The 18269-nt window shown below is 33.3% G+C and overlaps 2 protein-coding genes across 3 annotated transcripts in view; one reads left to right on the top strand and one right to left on the bottom strand.

The window, feature by feature from the left end:
• LOC144840151 (VPS35 endosomal protein-sorting factor-like) overlaps positions 1-18269 on the top strand; it is a 79461-nt gene that overhangs the window by 55844 nt on the left and 5348 nt on the right. The window contains exons 2-17 of one of the 2 annotated variants that reach the window (XM_078695852.1): positions 5334-5404; positions 9852-9942; positions 10232-10444; positions 12083-12199; positions 12360-12390; positions 12788-12870; positions 13104-13232; positions 13464-13548; positions 15284-15458; positions 15671-15718; positions 15819-15912; positions 16177-16254; positions 16575-16697; positions 16960-17006; positions 17553-17664; positions 18097-18213. In XM_078695852.1, the coding sequence (XP_078551978.1) occupies positions 5388-5404; positions 9852-9942; positions 10232-10444; positions 12083-12199; positions 12360-12390; positions 12788-12870; positions 13104-13232; positions 13464-13548; positions 15284-15458; positions 15671-15718; positions 15819-15912; positions 16177-16254; positions 16575-16697; positions 16960-17006; positions 17553-17664; positions 18097-18213 (1560 nt within the window). In that variant the 5' untranslated portion in view covers positions 5334-5387. Of the gene's footprint in view, positions 1-5333; positions 5405-9851; positions 9943-10231; positions 10445-12082; positions 12200-12359; positions 12391-12787; positions 12871-13103; positions 13233-13463; positions 13549-15283; positions 15459-15670; positions 15719-15818; positions 15913-16176; positions 16255-16574; positions 16698-16959; positions 17007-17552; positions 17665-18096; positions 18214-18269 lie in introns of those variants that run through there. The other variant, XM_078695853.1, reaches the window with a different exon arrangement.
• LOC144840169 (NAD-dependent protein deacetylase sirtuin-7-like) lies at positions 49-5190 on the bottom strand. Its single transcript, XM_078695882.1, has 10 exons — positions 5015-5190; positions 4039-4176; positions 3608-3712; positions 3289-3359; positions 2955-3027; positions 2032-2130; positions 1681-1917; positions 1011-1091; positions 539-645; positions 49-412 (listed from the first exon to the last, which is right to left on the bottom strand). Exons 1-10 carry the CDS (start codon positions 5132-5134, stop codon positions 187-189), a joined length of 1257 nt encoding a protein of 418 aa, XP_078552008.1. The 5' UTR covers positions 5135-5190; the 3' UTR covers positions 49-186.

Raw genomic sequence — 18269 nt, 5'->3', positions numbered from 1 at the left:
TTTCTCTGTTCTTGTTCTTCTTGACCTTCTGGTTTGGTACTTGTGTTGACTGCATCCTTTGCCAAACCATCATGGCTTTGTTCTGTTTTAATGTTCTGTTTTCTCTGTTCTTGTTCTTCTTGACCTTCTGGTTTGGTACTTGCATTGACTGCATCCTTTTCCAAACCATCATGGCTTTGTTCTGTTTTAATGTTCTGTTTTCTCTGTTCTTGTTCTTCTTGGTCTTCTGGTTTGGTACTTGCGTTGACTGCATCCTTTTCCAAACCATCCTGGATTTGCTGGTGTCTTCTTGTTTTCGGTGTCATCTCCTAATGCTCCTTCCTCTTTCTTTAGTTGTAATATTTTTGTGGTGAAAGTTTTCATTTCTTTTGATTGTAAAGGAGTAGCAATGTTGAACAGTGGGTCTTCTTCTCTGTAAAGTTATTTATAAAAACGTTTAGTCGGTAATAATAACATTAATTTTAATTTATACAGTAATTATTACTTTCCCAGTTTTTTAAATCCCTGAAAATACATTTATAACATTTATTATATGTACCTTTTGTATTCATTCACTTCAAGATCAAGTCGATTCATCACAATCTTCATTATGTCATCACACTTGGCATTGATTTTTAAATCCGCTTTCAGATCTTTAGGAGTCCACTAAAAAAATAATAATTATAATTTATATACAATGCACAATTAAACTCTTTGGTGCTTTAAATAATGGACATATAGTTAAAACTAGGTACTATATTGTAATAAAAATATTTTATGATCGAATAAAATTGTTTATATTACTGTGAAATGACCAAGAATAGCTGCAGAGGGCATGGGTATGAAATTTGGCCAAATTTACAGGGTATTACATCAATAACGGAATGGGAATCTCAGTCGTGTATGGGATTATCTTGGTCGTGTATGGGATTATCTTGGTCGTGTATGGGATTATATATGTTATAATTAGTGGCTATGGTGGTAACAGAAATAAGATAAAAGATCAACCAATTTAGCATATTACTTCTTACCTGCAGGTTTACTATGTAAAGTTTTGATCGCTTCTTTGTGTTTTGGTTTGTGCTCCACAAACATGGATATTTCTTTAAAACCTGCAAAGAAATGTATTGAAAGCCAATAATATTATTCAGAGGTTACTTGTAGCAAGTAGCTGGTTTGCAAATTTTAGAACTAAAAACCCCCATTGTCGGTTTAATCCCTTAAGGCCAATTTACACAGACAAGCGGTAACGGTAAGCAGAAAATTAAAATCTGTATCCACCCTCGGCAGAAACTGCCCGTCCACTTCGCGCTTTGTGTAAATGGTCATAAAGAATATAGATTTTACATTTTTATTACCATTACCTCTCATCTGTGTAAATTGGCCTTTACAGTTGTTATAGTCAAATTTCATAAATACATTCAAACAACTTCTAAAACTTTTAGAATAATGTGGAAATTGCCACAACTCTCTAATTAATTGCTGTAATTTAAGTAACGCTACCAGTGGGTGTTTTGATTTTATTGTTATTTAATACTACAGTATAAAATAACTATCAAATAATTTGATAGTTATTTTATACTGTAGTATTGTCATGACATGTTCTGAGTAAAAATATTTTTCTTTAAAACGAATATTAAACCAAATTGCCAGCTACAAAGTTGCCTGATTATTTGCATCCAAGCTGTAATAAATGAATACCTTTAAACTAGAGCCCATACAAAGTATCATGTCAGCTTTGTTGGCGGCTTCTATTGCCCCATGCCAATTCAGAGGCCATTCTAACGTTCCCTTCTCACCAAAATGCACAATGGTATCCAGCAAAGGTGATAAACATTTTGTACATAACCTCCCTGTCTTGTGTCTTCTAAAAGACGTCTTTTCGGTTACGTCAAAAAGTCGGATGTATTCTTGTTCGTCGTCGCATTCTGAACAAACCTACAGGGGATTAAAAAAGTTTTACAAATTGGAGAAAAAAAATTAGAAAAGACAGTTTCATTTTGTTTACTATAATGGTAAGAAAATATAATTTTTTTGGATGAAATTTGATACCTCAATATACATATTCCCATGCAATTCTGAAAGCTGATGTTTTGGAACACCACTCCTACGATGTAAACCATCACAGTTCTGGGAGACAACATGTTTTACCTAGAAAAACAACAATACTTAAATAGAGGTACTTAAATAGAGGATTACAATATACTGTAAAACCAGATCAAGAACATAAACAAATGTAGTAGGTTTATTATTTTTATAAAATTTTAGGATACAATGCGACTTTGATCATCATTTTGGAATTGATGCCACTATATAAATGTTATTATTATTTACCTCTGCCAAGGATCGCGTGTGTTTGTTTGTCGGTTTGTTAGCAGGATTACTCAAAAAGTTATTGCAAGATCTTTACCAAAATAAAAATAGATATGTGGTCAAGGACCACTCCATTCAATTTTAGAGGCAATTAGTAATATTTTCAAACCTGCTAGTGTTAAAAGATAGGAGAGAATTTTTAAAAGCCGGCGAGCAGTCTTAAAGTAAAAGTAAACTGAAATTGCATTTTGTCGAGAAGTACTTGCCCAAAAAAATGTTTGTTTAAGAGACAAGAGTTATAATTTGTGATTTGTAAATTTAAAACATAATTTGAATTAATGTACAGGTTTTTTGATATGAGTTAAAAAACCTATTTCTTTTCATATTCACCCGTTTGTTTTTGACATTCCTGTTCTATTGTTCGTCAACTGAAACTATTGTTAGTTGAAAGGCTGGTTACATAACTATTACACCAAACTCGCATACACATGCTTGTAGTGAATTAGCCTAAATCACACACAGCATTTAATAAGACACACACCAAAAAATATTTATATTTTTCCGGAGAAATCTTATGTAGGAGAATTTTACAGTAGGCAGAGGTATGCACTCTCGGATTGTCTTTTTGGTTATTATTAAAACAATGTTAGAAGGTAACTTACAATATCCTGTTGACACAATCTAGCTAGGCTCATATGTGTGAATGTTGGATCAGCATCAGTCAAAGAACTAGACCTGTAAGGATTTATTTTCACACAAAGTATTCATACTGACTGTATCAATAATCTACATATTGTACTATTGGTGTAAGATAAGGTTTATTGAGGAAGAAATGTTATAATAAATGCAGGAGAAATATTAACACTAAGACCATTGTCTTTATCTATCAACATTATAAAGTTAATGCGACCACTATTAAATTGGATTTTGTATTAAATATCTTATAACTGACAACATGTTATGAACTCCATCAATCTTTTCAAAACCAAAACTTACGTCACAATTTGTCCTTTTTGAAGTAAAGTCCACACCCCATTTGGACCTCTATAATCTGGTATAGATGCTGCCTAAAATAAAGAAACTAGAGTATGTTTAGTTTTCACAAATGCAAGTCTACTTCCTGTAAGAAATACAGATTAGACCATAACAAAACATTTATGCTGCCCAATTAGTCCACAACTGATCCAAAATTTGGGGGTCAACTTTTGTTTTTGTAATTGTGTATTCAAATTTGTGTTGGTATAACATATAACATTCTTTATTTATTGCCTTATGGTAGGTCAGCAAAAACATGGTACAGTACTAAACAACTCACTGTGCTTATTCCAGCACCACTGTACACAACACAGTTCTTGGATGATTTGATAGCATCTGCAAGTTCCTCTGCTTTTGTAATTATTTCTTCTGGTGAATCTTCTTTCTTTAAAGTAAATCATAAGTAAAATGTTGATACTTATTTAAAGATGAAAGAAAGGGCATTTAAAAAAAATATTGAATTAGTTGTTTGCAAAAATTCTCACAATAAAATGTCTCTAGAGAAATTTGATATATTTTTAAGGTAATAATGACTCACTCACTAGTAGTGCATACATACTGTATGTTTACACTGGGTACCAGTAGTACGTAGTCTTACTTCTACCTACTGATTCATTGTTGTTAAATGGTGGATGCTTCCTGTCCCCATTCAAAGTCAACAAATGGTAATAAATCATTGACTTAATAATATAAAAGACAAATAATTTAAACCTCTTCTTTCTTAAGCTTGGCAAGACTTCTACGGACAGCACGTTTTTCTAATTCATTGACTATTAAATCATTCTCTTTGAGGAACTTTTCTTCAGTTTTTGTTCTTTGAGATTCTTTTTTCTTCATTATTTGCATCACCTACAATATACAATGAGAAAAAGACTTCTTATAAAATAATCGCAATGTATGAATTAAATCACAATTCAGGAACAAAAAGATAATACAGAAATAATTTAATAATACTTACTAGCTAGCCTACTAGGCTAAGCCTATGCCTATATAATTCTATACAACACTCTCTCGAGTCCTACCTAGTCTAGAGACATCTTTTTCTAAAAACTAGTAAGATGGGTATTGAATATATATATATCCAATCGAGTTCGAACAATACCATGAAAGCCCCAGTGGTCTAATGGTTAGGACATCTGCATATCAAGCAGGCGGTCCGAGTTCGAGTCTCGGTTGGGGCGACTTTTTCTCATTCTCACAGATTTCCTCATCTTTATCGTTTCAAATTAATTAATTAAATTTCAGTATATTACCGGGCGGTTTAGAATTAATGTTCTTTGCCTGATTTGTTTATATATATATATATATAAATCCAAAGGCAAATTACTGAAAAAAATGACAATGCTGTGGGTATCAGTGGCTGGATCTCAATGGAGATACAAATAAAAAAGCGAAAAGCTAAATCAAAACGATAAAGTAAACAGCCAGAGAAGTTAGCAGAGCTTTCGGGCAACACTAGCCCTTCATTAATCTTATTAAAGCATTTCATCGAATCCAATCCAGGCCCATATGGTCGGGTCTTGCTAGCTACACAAAAAGACGGCCTAGGCCTAGTAGGGCCCTATAGCTATGTCATGGTGCGTGTCACTGAAACGGCCACGGCACGACGAGAGGCTAGTAGGCTATAGTCTACTACTAGCTAGGCCTACTACTGGACTAGCTAGGCTTATAATTAATAAAGTTGTACCTGTTTTTCTTTTAATTTAGATTCACTCTTTAGTTTAACCCATGATTTAGCAGCATTTTCTGCCGATTTTCGTCTGGGTGGGCGAGTAGTAGAAGAAGACGTTTGTTCGTTTTTCGACATTTAAAACTGATCTCCGTTTCTTCTGTCTTCTCGAGAATTTGGAATTAATTTGTAAACATCGGAAAAAAATCAGTCACAAAATTAGCCTCCTTCCCTCTGTCGTCTTGCCAGGTTTTAGTAATTAACATACGTACGTCATCGTACACACAACGTGACAACGTCTGGAGCGGGGAGAATTATTTTTAAGGCTTAAGCTTAGAAAAGGCCCAGGCTACCAGTTTTTTTTTCTGCTCGCAATAAAAATTTAGAAAAGATGGCAAATTATGAATGGTAAGAATAAAAATTAACATTTATGATAAATTTAAAAAAAATTCTCAACGTGCTAAAAGGTTAAACAAATAGGGGCATTCCCAACCTTATTAAAACTCGATTAGTTAGGGCCTAGCCTAGCCTAGTTAGGCCTTATTTATTAGACTTAAAAAGGCCTATTAGTATTACTATTACTACTGTACTACTATAGGCCCTGGCCCAGCCTAGTCTATTAGTATTAGTAGCCTAGACGAATTAGGCTAGGCCTATAGCTAAGGCTATGCCTCTAGGCTTGTAGGCCTAGGACTCCCAGACCGTATCTGCTGAATGAACCTCTGTTCTGTAAAGTACTTTTACAAATGCCAAATGGTCATTTCGGCTCCAAATTCGAGTATGGTATTCGATATTCGATATTCAACGATTTACCCCAAATAGATGTGTTTTCCGATCGTGGTACCCTGTCTAATCTAATGATGGATGTCGATGCTGAAAAATACCCACACACAATAATACGAGGACGCATTTACCTATCTCCTTCGGAACTACAATAATTGTTTTTAAACCGGTTAAACAGCTCGAGTAAAACATCATTTAACCGATTTAAAATATGTTTATACAAACCTATTGCTTGGCGATGAATGGAACAATTCCCGTCTCACACACAGTCACCATAATTATTTTGTATGACACAAGCAGGTAAATTTATGGCCCTTGGGGGATAGACTTAAAACCTTTAGGTCAACATTTACTTAAATAATGTAGTAGATATAAACAGTATTGCAATAGTTATAAGTAGTGTATAACAAATGTTGACAAAATAAATAATACATACTTGTAAGCTATTTTACTATTTCAATCGACTATGACATTGACAGTTTCAACAAAGTATTAAATCGCAAATTTAATAAAACATGAAAACAAATTTAATTTTATTACTGAATGAATAAGAAATATATTTAAATCCTCCTCATTCAACCATAATGTTACATAAAACACAAATTGAGTTTCTTTAAATATGACTCAAACTCATTTTCTGACAAGTTTCTCTTTCTAGTCAGGCAGCATTTGTCACTATATTAACTTTACTTCATATATTTAGCCAAGTTTGATTTTTCACTTTTAAGTGATCAAGGACATCACAAGAAACAACTTCCAACTTGTTGTCCAAATTCTAAACGCGTTTTTCATTCGCTGGGGGCGCTTTTTCAAAATGGCCGCCTATGCTATCAAGTACTTATATCTCGGCAACCACTAATCGTAGAGACTTGGTTTTAGTCTTAAAATGTTCGTAAGGTACATAATTCTATTCACTATAATGGAACATTTTGCCCTAAAATGACCGGAAATACTATTTCTGACCATTTGACCTTTGACCTGATCTTATCATATCTCAATAACTATTGGTCAGAAAGAGTTGATATTTTTATCCCAAATTGTTCAGAAAATACATGTTTCTATTTGCTTTAATGCAAAGGTTTGTTTCAAGATGGCCAGAAAAACCATATCTGACCTTTGACCATAACCTGTGTGATATCCACAACATGTTGGTTATAGATAACATTTTTCGACAGATTGCTCAGAACATCCATATTTGTAACACATTATTGATTTTTCAATTATTGATGCTTTAAAACATTCACTTAAGCTTGGAAATTAAAGTTTTTAAATAAATAAAAGCCACTCATTATCTCCATACATAATCCTAGCCTGTGATTGGCTGAAAGTTCAAGCAGATTAGATTTCATGAGTTTAAATGGTAAGTGTTTTGTGGTAACCTCCGATGATTTCAGTCAAATGAATGAAAAGCGAGACCAATTAGGAAAAGAAGCATTGGATAAATTTGTGACTTCATGAATGGTTGAAAAACCGTAAAATTTTGGGACCCTCAAAAGAAAAACAACTTCTCTTATTTCAAGGATGTAGGAGCAGTGGTGAAAACCAAAATTAAAGGTCAACTAATTTCAATTAAGCAAGAGAGAAAGCTGCTGTCTAGATTGTTAGTTGTGGCGAAGAGCAGGCCAGAGTTCGCTCTAAAGGATGTCATAGGCAACTATGAGTTCAATAGCACTCCACCATCAAATTTCCATCCAGATGGAAGAATGATAATGCTTTCTGGAAAATCCAAGGTATTGCAGTCAATAACAGAACTCCCTCTACCAGATAATGTCAGCAGGCCTGTACAGAAAGATGATACAAAAGCAGCATCAATCCTAATTATTGATGGAATGTGTGTCGTCAATATGGTAAAGAAGGTGTCTTGTGCAATGCTTCTGACTTTGCATCTGAATTTGTGAACCTGATTGTTGGTATGAGCAAACCATATGATGAAGTTCGTCTTTTATTTGATCAATATCTATCAGGATCTTTAAAAGAATCTACACGAGATAAGAGAACACAGAAAACAACTACCATTCACTACCATGTCAATGACAACACTGAGATTAAGAACATTAAGACATTTTTATCGCACATAGAGACCAAAGCTGAACTTACAAAATACCTGTCAGAGAAGATACTTAATCACTTCAAGAACAACACAAAGAAGGTCCTAGTAACACATCACACGTCCATGATGGCAAACTGCAATCTCTCAGAAATTATCATGATGCCAGAGATGACACGGACAACACACATTGGAAGAAGTGGACCAACTGGTCTTATTGAATGCCTTTGATTGTATGAACAAAGACCCAAGTGCCAATGTTGACATATTTTCTGTAGATACTGATGTCTTTATCCTTTTAACAGGAAGCTATCCTCTACTTCCTCCAATGACCACATTTTGTAGGAAAAGAGGGGAAAAATACCTATATGGGAATGCTATTACCGACTTGGAAAACAAATATCAGCAGCACTGATTGGATAGTACGCATTTAAAGGTACAGATAACACAGGTACATTTGCTGGAAAAGGAGTGTCCGCCCATTTCAAAGCACTTATGAAATGTGATGATGAAATACTAGATGCATTTGCTGTATATGGACTGACCTCTGAAATACCAAATTGGATTTTCAGGCAAATGGAAAGATATTTTGCATATTATCAGTACTTCTAAGATCAAGGCAGATTATGTCACAGACTTGAGATGGATGTTATTTCCACAGAAAGGCAAGGAAGGACAACAATTACCTCCAACCATGGGAACATACTACATGTCTATTGTATGGAATTCATCATGCAAGCCAACTCTATCTATTCCACCAGCAACTGACTACTCCTGGCAACGAGAAGATGGTCACTTGAAGCCGGTATTTTACAACAATCCACCAGCACCAGAAGCTCTTCTAGAAATTCGTCGATGTACCTGCAATGGTTCATGCTCAACAAATCGCTGTAGTTGTAAAAAAAACAACTTGCTCTGTACTGATGCATGTGAGTGTGGTGATGGATGTGAGAATACAAAGGACACGAATGTAGAGCTGAACTTTATTGACTGGAGAGGGTAATCTGACTATCATCAATATTTATGGTATGTATTTATTTATTATAACAGTTCCATTGGTGATTTGAAATATTGATTTTGGAACAAGCGATATCATCAACAAAACCACAAGTACCGGTACAAGTTATAAACAATACTAGACAAATCTATAGTCTCTCAGTTGTGGATATTACATGCATTAGGGCAAGAGGTCAGATATGGCATTTCTGTTTGCTTTAAAACAAAACATTTAATTACAGTAAATATAAAAAGGCATACTGCGAACAATTTGAAACAAATTTCAAGTCTGTGTGACCATTAGTTACCGAGATATGATGATAGAAGGTCAAAGGTCAAATGGTGAGAAATGTCAAAATGTTCCATTAGAGTAAATAGAAATATGTACCTTACGAACATTTTAAGATTAAAACCAAGTCTCTACGATTAGTGGTTGCCGAGATATAAGTACTTGATAGCATAAGCGGCCATTTTGAAAAAGCGCCCCCAGCGAATGAAAAACGCGTTTAGAATTTGGACAACAAGTTGGAAGTTGTTCGTTGTGATGTCCTTGATCACTTAAAAGTGAAAAATCAAACTTGGCTAAATATATGAAGTAAAATACAAATGCTGCCTGACTATTCGGAAGTAATTCCCAGGGTGCAACACTAAATCATTGTGTCTATTCGTTCCTGTGAACAACTGGTATATAGTCATGCGGTACCCAACTATGCATTGCGTACATTTGAAAATTGCCAGCTTTTTTATGCTGAAATTATGTATTCGAGAACCATCTGTGGGCACAACCTACAGTAGATGGTAAGCGAGTGTACCATCTAGTTTATAATAAATCATCTAATATATTATAGACTTTAGTTTTAGGAAAAAAAACAAACAATAAAATTAGTATAAATTTATTTTACTGTTTTTACTCGACACACATTGTTTCAAATTTCTATTCACTTTATTGTGCAACCATTTCAAAATTGAGTATATATACAGCATTTCTTTATATTTTTATGTATAAAATTTGTACACAATAATTTGCAGGTCATCAAGACCACGTAACTATGAAAGGGAACGAAAACAAACAGCACTAGCCTCAGAACCAACATTTGAACATCCTCTTAAATTGATAACGGTCAGTACAACTTCTTTTGATATTATTGAAATTCCAGGGTGGATTATTATTATCGTTATAGTTATAGCGCTTTTCCAAGAGACCAAAAGCTCCTGAGATGTATATCCTTTCCAAATAAGGAGAGCATCGTAGATGAAGAGAAAAATAAAGAGAAGTTAGGTGTTGATATTCTTTACCAATTTTAATGTGTTTTGCAGAATGTGTGTAACAAACAGAATAATAGCCTTGATCTTCTTTGTATCCAGTGATAAAAGAAAGTTATAGAATACAAATTAGTTTCTTTGTATAGGTATCTGAAGTAAAAGTAAAGAAGTCAACTAAATCTAGCATCAAATCTAAGTCTACTCCTCTAGCGAAGAAACCATCAATATCCGCAGACCCTCTTTCTAGCGCCCTGGATGGCACAGATCCCCTCTCTCAACTGGCAGCTTCTTCTGTCATTGATCCTCTTTCCAGAGCTGCTGCTAGTGGGACTATTGTAAAACCTGGAAGGAAAGATTCAGTAAGTTTTACTATTTTTCTTTTTTTTTTTTAATTTTGTTTTAGCAAATTTTTATATGTGGGGTCATTTATAGATTAGACAATGTAGAAACTACTGTACAACTGTGTAACAGACAAATCGTTGAGATTGCACATAAACTTACAAATGAAGGGAAAGGAACTTACCTAATGAGGGACCTAATCTTTGATGAAAACTCATATGAAACAAATATCAATGTCAGAATACATGTCGACAGCCTACTACTGTATCCAACTCATTCATTCAATAAACAAACCAACATGTATCACTTAGACCAATCAGCTACCATACTAGACAACATAACATAACTTCAGAATGAGCAATTACTTACAAACAAAACCAATTGCTCAACAACTCACTTGAGAGTGGTATATTTCCAGATCAATTAAAAATAGCAAAAACTGTGCCTGTGTATAAAAAGGGCAATAAAGATGAGGTTAGCAATTACAGACCGATATCTTATTGTAAGATCTATGAGAGGGTAGTGTACGATCAGACAATGTCATTTTTACTTAAATATAATGTATTTAGCAAGTCGCAATATGGGTTTAGGGAGGGACACTCAACCGATAGACACATTGACCAAAGCAATTGATAAATAAAGTAATAAATAAATAAAAAGTTCGGAATAGGGGTGCCTAGACTCTATGAATCATGAAATACTTCTTGATAAACTATTAGGCATTATGGTATAAGAAGCATTTCTCTAGAATGGTTTGTAAGCTATTAAAGTAATAGGAAACACTGATATGTAAAAATCAAAGGATGTAAATCGGATTCCACAGAGATAACACATGGAGTGCCTCAGGGCTCGATATTATATGCCTGGTATATGTACACAAACAGAAACAATAATGTTCGCAGATGACACAATTGTTTTCTTAGAACATGATGATATTGAAAACAAAATACATATTGTTTAGAGGCAAAACTAAACCAATTGATATTTACCTAAATAAACTTAAAATAACAATGGTGTATAGAACGTGTAGAAAGCATACGATTTCTTGGTATTGAAATTGACCAGTTCCTGTTGTTCTCGTATCATGTAAATGACATAGCCACCAACATTTCTATTATGATTGGTTCCCTCTAAAAAAAATCCTTCCCTATAAAGTCTTATTAAGCAACTCATTGATCTTACCAAATATATCATATTGTATAGCAGTTTGGGGTACTACTGATGCCAAAAACATGAAATGTATCCATGTTCAGTACTCCTAAAAACGGCTTTAAGAATCATATGTACCGTTTATGACCTATATAAAAAATGTGTTTCACTTTTTATGAAAAAGAAAAATCAATTGCCATAAAATTGTAATTCAATTATCAATTGTTGTTTTTATTAATAACTTATTTAATAATTATTTTAAAATGTTGAAGTTCTAGTTGTTTCGCCATTGAGAGGGGCGCCCAATTTAAAGCTTGCTTACTGTGGCGTCCCTTTTCCACTTATATATTTCTTTTCTTTTATTTATATTCATTATCAGTTGTATATTTATTATGTTACCCTGTATTTTGCTCTATTATTGTGGAAATAAATGTTTTTGTTATTTTATTAAAGTAACATTTAAATTCAGACAGATTTGATATTAAAAAGTGTTTGATATTTGTTTATAGACAGATTCAGTGAAATCAAGATCTGATAGTTTAGGTGATACGTTTGAGTCTTGGAATAGCAAGAAAGTCAATATTCTTACCAAGTATACAACATCTGAAAAGCTCTCAATCACTACAGTGAGTTACAGTCATTTAAAAAAAATAATATTTAATAATTTTTAAAATGTCATACCTATGTCAATACAGTAATTATAAAATATAATTACACATATTTATACTTATTTTTTCATTTTACATTTACTGTAAAACAATTTAAAATATTATAATATTTTTATAGAGTTTCTTGTCACAGTCAGACAGAGAGAAGGGTAAGTCTAAAGAAGTTAAAAGTAAACTTTAATACATTTGTTCTTTACATAGCTGTATGTACATTTACTGTAGCTAATAGTAACTACCATTGTCAAGCTGATCTTTGCTAAAAAGTTCCATTAAACATAGAAATAGATATTTGTTTCAATCTTTTGAAATAACAAATATGAATAACACAATACAGAAACTGAAATTCCTAGTGTCGTATAGACAGATGCAACAGAAGATACATTATTACAAGTGGTATTTTAAAAGGACAAGCAAAGCAAAGGAAATGCCTTTCAGTATACTGACTAACTGATATTTATAAAAAAAGAAATATATTATTTGAATTACTGTACAGTATTTAAATTAATGTTACAAAGAAGCAACTTATTTTTTGTTTAAATGTTTTAGTTGTGATGAAGTCACAGATTGCACAAGGTACAGTTACAGATAAAGTGAAGAATCGCTTGGAGCAGCTTGATGATTTTGAAGAGGTACATTTCTGTTCAAACCTTGCTTGTTTGATTCCTCATCAATTAAACCATATCAAATTGCCTTGTTAATAGTTTATGTAATATTCAGTCATAGACAAAAATGTATAACGGTCTAATTAAGATTTGAATTCTATTCTTTCTGGTGCCAGCATTTTCCAAAATGTTTCCACTTCTCTTGTGTGTTAAGGTCACTTTGTTGGCTCAATTTAATCTTAGTAGTTTTTTTTTTATAGGGGTCAGTTAAGGAGATGTTGAACCTGAGTCAACAAGACTATGTAAACCGTATTAATGAACTTAATGACGCCCTCATCACATCGTGGGAACAAGACCAGAAAGTGAAGGCACTCAAAATTGCTATTCAGGTGATATTCTTTTATCACAACTTTTAACATTTTAAAATCTTCACATACTGTACTTATATTTAATAATGGTTTTAAAATGCCCTTCATTCAACTTTTCATTTGGCCTGCGCATTTTCTCAGGCAATTAAACAACAACAAAATCTGTTATCATCAGTGTGAATAGAAAACTATTAAAATATTTCATTTCAAAGTTTTTTAACAACAGTAATATAATGTTTGTTTGTGTTTCAGTGCTCTAAGCTTCTAGCGGACACATCTGTGATTCAATTTTATCCCAGCAAATTTGTTCTGATTACAGATATTTTAGATACTTTTGGTAGGTAGCCACTATTGCCAATAGAGTATACTGCCCTCTAACAGGTGACAATATAGACATAAACTCTATGCTAAATTTCTTCACCGCCCTTCTCCTGCCAATGAAATTAAGTATAAATAATATCGTAATAAACTTAAATGAAAAAAAAATGCCAAAGGAATCCACTTCCATGATATTTTCACCAAGCAAAAAAATTATATTAAGGCAACCTGGAAATCAATTAAATCTTTATTAAACCAAAAAAAACAAAGCCAACACAAAAGCAATACTCCAATCAACTGTAACGGAGTACCAACTAAAAACCTCATCATTATTTCTAAAGCATTTCATGATTTTTTTGTAGAAATTGGACCCTCCCTTGCTAACAAAATCCCCCCAGCAATGTTTCTTTCAAAGACTTTCTTCCTCAACCAAATCCGAAATCAATTTTCTTAACCCCTGTCCTAGAAGATGAGATCATAAAAATTATCTCCTTCGATAACAATAAAGCTCCTGGTACTGATGATTTCCATACTGTAGCCATTAAACATGTTATCAACTTATCTTCCTTCCCTTGTGTCACATTTTTAATCTTGTCCTCTGCAAAGGTGTTTTTCCAAGTAGGTTGAAGCTGGCGCGCGGACCCCTATTTGCAAATCTTGCCCCAAATCACCCTTTACATTAATGATATCCACCGTACCTTAAACCTTTTCTATATGCTGATGACACTACTGTTTTTCATGTCAACAAAAATATTCTCTCTTTTGACACTTTTAATACCAACGTTATCCCCTTGTCCCAGTACTTTGCAGCTAACAAACTTGACTCCCTCAATCATAAAAAAATGTAGCTACATCCTCTTTGGAACCCCACAGTTGACTACGAGGTATTGATGTGTCCCCACTTAAAATCTTTATTGATAATCATGAAATCCCCTCTATTAAGTCTATTAAATTTCTTGGCGTTACCATTGACAACTGCCTCTCATGGAAACCCCATATCCAGGAAACTGAGATCAAGGTGTCTAACAACAACAACAACGTCATTTCTAGGCTATCTTCCTTCCTCCCAACTAATATTCTCAGAACCCTTTATTGCACTCTCATTCTTCCTTATTTAAGCTATGGTAATATTGTCTGGGCCAACACTTACCCAACAAACATCAATAAACTCTTTATTCTACAAAAAAAAGCTATCAGGACTATATCTGGCACTCATGCACTGTTGCATTCCTCCCATTTATTTTCCAAACTCAATCTTCTTAAACTCTCGGACATTAACCTATCCCAGCAAGGTGTCTTTGTTTTTTCGGCTACTCACTCCATTCTCCCTTGCCATCTTAATGACCTATTCGCTCCCAATAATACCGTTCATAAATATGACACTAGAACCAGAAATAACATATATATCCCAACCACAACACAAACTATTTTCAACACAGCATTAGATATTCTGGACCACTCATGTTTAACAATTTACCCCCTCAATTCCTTGTGCTGCCACCCGCTACTCATTCTCCAAGAAAATTAAAAATCACCTTTTGTCTATTTACTAAATCGATCTGTTTGATATGGTCGTTCTTTGAATTGAATCCATTCACTGATAAATATTCTACTCTACATAAACAATACGAAAGTTTTTTAGAATGTTGGTGAAAAAAAAAATGTTTATTTCAGATTTGAACTCACAACCTAAATTCAGTTGACAAGCATCTTCTTAACCACATATTTAAAAGATTTTAATTTACTTTTAAAAGGCAAGCTTGTATACGATAGGATCCGCCGCAAGTCTACCTATCAGCCATCTGGTAGCAGTATTCCTCAGATGTTGCCAGAGAAGTTTACACCAGATCAAGTGCCAGATTCAGCTAAAGAAACTTGTCGTAATTGGTTCTTTAAAATTGCCTCAATTAGAGAGCTCATACCCAGATTGTATCCTTCAATAGTTCTTATTTTATATTAATTTTATTCTTAAAACAATAGTAATCTTTGGAACTGCTAAACGTGATATACTGTAAGATTACTCTAAGGGGAAGAATGTAATTTCAATAATTATAATGTAGTCCTTATATTGTGTAAGACGTTAAATAAATAAATATGCTTTACCAAAGTTTCTGTAAATGTTTCCTCAACTCTCCCTCAAGATATGTTGAAGTGGCAATTATGAAATGCTATGGCTTTTTAACAACTGGGTAAGAATATATTTAAATGAAAAATTGTGAATTGTGTAGTTTTGCTGCAAAAATAATCATTCAAGACTGTTAACAAATTCACATCAACTTTTCATTATAGAGAATACTCTCAAGCTCTTTTAAGATTGACCAATCAGATGCGAGGTATCGGTGACCCACTCGTAGCCATATATGCAAGAGGTTATCTATGTCGGGTAGGTGTTTAATTATTCAAAACAAATTATTGTTTGAAATTCAAAGATATAAAGATTTAATATATATATCGTTTTGATTTAGCTTTTCACTTTTTTTTGTATCACTATTGAGATCCAGCCACTGATACCACAGCATTGTCATTTTGTTCAGTATTTTGCCTTTGGATTTATATATATATATCTGTTCAACCTGTCATAGATGATAAAATAAATTGCTATTAATACACTAATAAATATAATAAAAGTTATATTTAAACAATTTAGGTTGGAGTTGCAGTAGCACCTGATGTAAAAGATCATCTTATCAACAACTTCTTTGATTTTCTCTCTACTTATACACAAGTGAGTATAAACTACTGTATATTCTCAGTGCTGTATCTCTACATACTTTAATATTTGCCCAGTATCATAGAAATATTTGGTAATACAGTATCTCATTTGTATTACATGTTGTGCCTGTATCATCATCATTATGGTATATGATACTAGGAGATACATGATGTTGTATTACCAAATATTTGTCATATCGAAGAAATCTAGATACTGTGAACCGGGTGGTATATTACTAAAAAACAATTAACTGACAAAATAAAGAATTCTACAACCATGCTTTTGATATGAGAATCCCTATTTGTCACATGGTTCTGTTGTATGATTCACAGCTTCAAAAAGACTCTGTGCAGAACATACTGGCGATACAAAGACTGGAAATGGTCAACTACTTATCACTATACTCACCAGCATTGGATTGGATCCTACAGTGTATTGCTCACAAGGCATCTGAGGTAAATATACTCAGCTGTAGGAGGAATGGGTTTGTGTTTCACAGTGAACAATTATGACCAAAAAAAAGAACCCAATCTTTAAATACTTGGATTAAGGCACTAATTATTGAATTGAAATATGTTGAAGGTCAGCAGCTAGAGAGACTGCTCAGAATTGTCTCTGGAATTGTGTTACTTCTTTTGCAGAAAATTCAAATGGTCCCATTGTACTGTAATGTTAAAAAAAATATATAGTAACATTTTCGATTTTTTTTTACTGCAGGAAACCCTGACAGAAATTTTGGCCAAATGCAAGAAACAGTGCAATAGGTAAACTATCATCTTTATACAATTATCTTTTTGTGTATAGTCGGGGAGTAAGAAAGGGTTTACCTGCACCCTCTAGAAAATAATGTTAACAACATTTGTTTCTTCCTTATATCAATACAAATCAATTTTTTGCTGTTGGCCAGAAATAAATTGGGATGCTTGGTCAGTACAGGGGCCAAAAGGTAAAAAAAAATTGATTTGTATTGATATAAGGAAGCAAAAAAATGTTGTTAACATAGTTTGCTAGAGGGTGCAGGTGAACCCATCTGGCTCCCCAACTATTAGGTTTTGGTTTTTTCAATGGAAATTAGCATTTATTAAAGAGCCATTCAACAAAAACAGCTTGTCTGAAATAAACTAAAAAGCAAAATTTTAATCAGCAACATTTATTTTATTTATGACAGTTTGGAGACAAGTCTCCCGGAGTGACCAGATAGCCACATAGCTGTTATTATTACATTTACTACAAGATACAATTTATTTTACATTTGAATGTTAATTGTAAAATGTGTTAAAATCAGTTTACTTTATTTTACATACTTTTAGTGCATTGCTGTTGAACTCTATAATGTCAGCATTCAAACCTGAATTCATCTCCAAGAGGGCGTTAGGATTCACAGAGCTTATTAAAGAATGTGAAGAAGCTGGCTTTCCAAAGGTAACTGCCATTGTGGTATTCAAAGTTTGTGTCTCTATCATAATATAATGCACAATTTTTTAGGGTTTATGCACTAAAGGCTTTCAAACTTCACAATGAATTGAAATTACAGTTTATACACGTGGATACCTTTCTCTTAAATGTTTATTTGAATTTGTGTCCTTCGTACCGATCATTCATGAGGTTCAATTGCTGCCTTACTTATTCACTTGTAACCCAAAGAATTGAACATTTTCTGCATAAGTAATGGTCAACAGCAAAAGCAAAAAATGTTTCTAAAGCTCTATCTACACTATCAAACTAGTTTGACAAAAAAAGTGTGATGATAAAATATCCTGATGATGATGAATGATTTTCAACGAAATGGTCTTAATCCCGTTGTGTATCATTCCTTGAGAGTGTGTATTACAATATTTGTTTAAATCTTCCCAGCATCATCTATATTCCTCACTTGGAACCAATCTTGTTTTGGCTGACCCACCAGAAGACCAAAGACTTACTGTGCTCAATGAAGTGTGGAAAGTGGTTATGAAACAAAAAGTACCAAAGGTTAGAAAGAAATTCATGGATTTTACTATTAAAGTAATATATATATATATGTATAT

The sequence above is a fragment of the Antedon bifida genome, chromosome 4 (genome assembly GCF_963402885.1).
Source record: "Antedon bifida chromosome 4, ecAntBifi1.1, whole genome shotgun sequence".
Classification (NCBI taxonomy): Eukaryota; Metazoa; Echinodermata; class Crinoidea; order Comatulida; family Antedonidae; genus Antedon; species Antedon bifida.
The sequence above is the reverse complement of the archived record's forward strand: the minus strand, read 5'-3'. Positions and strand labels throughout refer to the sequence as shown.

Bases quoted from the DNA above. Each gene is read 5' to 3' on its own strand.
- LOC144840169 (XM_078695882.1), bottom strand. From the start codon at position 5,134: ATGTCGAAAAACGAACAAACGTCTTCTTCTACTACTCGCCCACCCAGA. The intron at 3,713-4,038 runs GTTTAAATTATT...TTTACTTTAAAG, and splicing joins CCAAGCTTAAGAAAGAAGAG to AAAGAAGATTCACCAGAAGA. The intron at 1,092-1,680 runs GTATTCATTTAT...ATTTCTTTGCAG, and splicing joins GTATGGGCTCTAGTTTAAAG to GTTTTAAAGAAATATCCATG.